Source organism: Ciona intestinalis, unplaced genomic scaffold (genome assembly GCF_000224145.3).
Source record: "Ciona intestinalis unplaced genomic scaffold, KH HT000848.1, whole genome shotgun sequence".
Taxonomy (NCBI): domain Eukaryota; kingdom Metazoa; phylum Chordata; class Ascidiacea; order Phlebobranchia; family Cionidae; genus Ciona; species Ciona intestinalis.
In genome coordinates, this window is record NW_004191169.1 from 460 (window position 1) to 1574 (window position 1115).

The 1115-nt window shown below is 33.8% G+C and overlaps 1 protein-coding gene across 1 annotated transcript in view; it reads right to left on the minus strand.

The window, feature by feature from the left end:
• Nucleotides 1–746: 746 nt before the first annotated feature.
• LOC108950761 overlaps nucleotides 747–1115 on the minus strand; it is a 2693-nt gene continuing 2324 nt past the window's right edge. Inside the window, exon 3 of the mRNA XM_026839755.1 lies at nucleotides 747–856. Within this exon, the coding sequence (XP_026695556.1) occupies nucleotides 810–856 (47 nt within the window). The 3' untranslated portion in view covers nucleotides 747–809. The remainder of the gene's footprint in view (nucleotides 857–1115) is intronic.

A 1115-nucleotide genomic window follows, 5' to 3' on the forward strand; every position in this document is an offset into this window, starting at 1 on the left:
ACCACGTGTAACAGTACTATAAGACGGCACTCATGTTATGCGGTACCGGGATTCACGGTTTTAAAATTAACAAGAAAACCAATGGTAAAACAAATGAAAAATATGTGTTAGTATACCGGCATGCAAAAGCTAGTTATTGCTTAAGTAGCCTTACGAGAGGCGTTTATGTTTCTGGAGAATCTAATGTACGAGATATTTTCGAACTAAAATCTAGATACACATAACTGTATACAGTTATAATTTTTATCCGAAATCTAACACAAGCTACTGCGTTTAACATTTTCAATGGAAACAGTGGATTTTTCCAGTGTATTGCCCACTTCCTAGTTTGTTTTGCTATAACCCTTCTTCCATAGATAGCACGTTACATAATTTCTCCGTGTTTCAAAGGATGTACCTACACGCTAAAGCAGGACTAAGTTTCGCAGGAATTCGTGAAAAATATAGTGGGGGGGGGGGGAAGTGGGACACTTTTAGCACATAATACCCAAATATCTGGGACGTGTTTTAAACAATTAACAACGGTTTTTGGGAGTCATGAGGATACAGTTTTATAATTAATTGAAAGTTTTTTGTTTACTACTAAATGGGACGGAAAAATAGGAGCAAAACGTGTCCAAAAAAATAATTTTACTAATTAGTTTGTTAAAATGCGTTGGGGCCAAAGGTCATGACCATTAAAGAATATCTGTCAAGTTGTTTCAAACATAAATAACCAAATATACTGGCATGAAACACACGGTATATATTTTGCTGATATACAATTTATTTAAATCGTACGATCTTATAGCCTTAACATGATTAGGCGTTTATTCTTCATAATATTGAATCTCGTCATCAAGGTCCATGTTTTCAACTAAAAATTAAAGTTTATAGAAACTTATTATGCTACCAACTTTCATTGACACTTAGTCAAATATTATCAATGATATATAAACACTTAATTTTTTGGTTTACTGTCAAAAAAGTTGTTGTTTTAATATCCACAAACTTCTACACATTGTGTCATTTTGAATGTAAATTTCTTTATCCTCGCGTGGCCAGAAAACGACAGTCGTTATAACACGGGTGTACTGTTTTATACACCTCATGCCAGCTTACGATTTACTGTATGC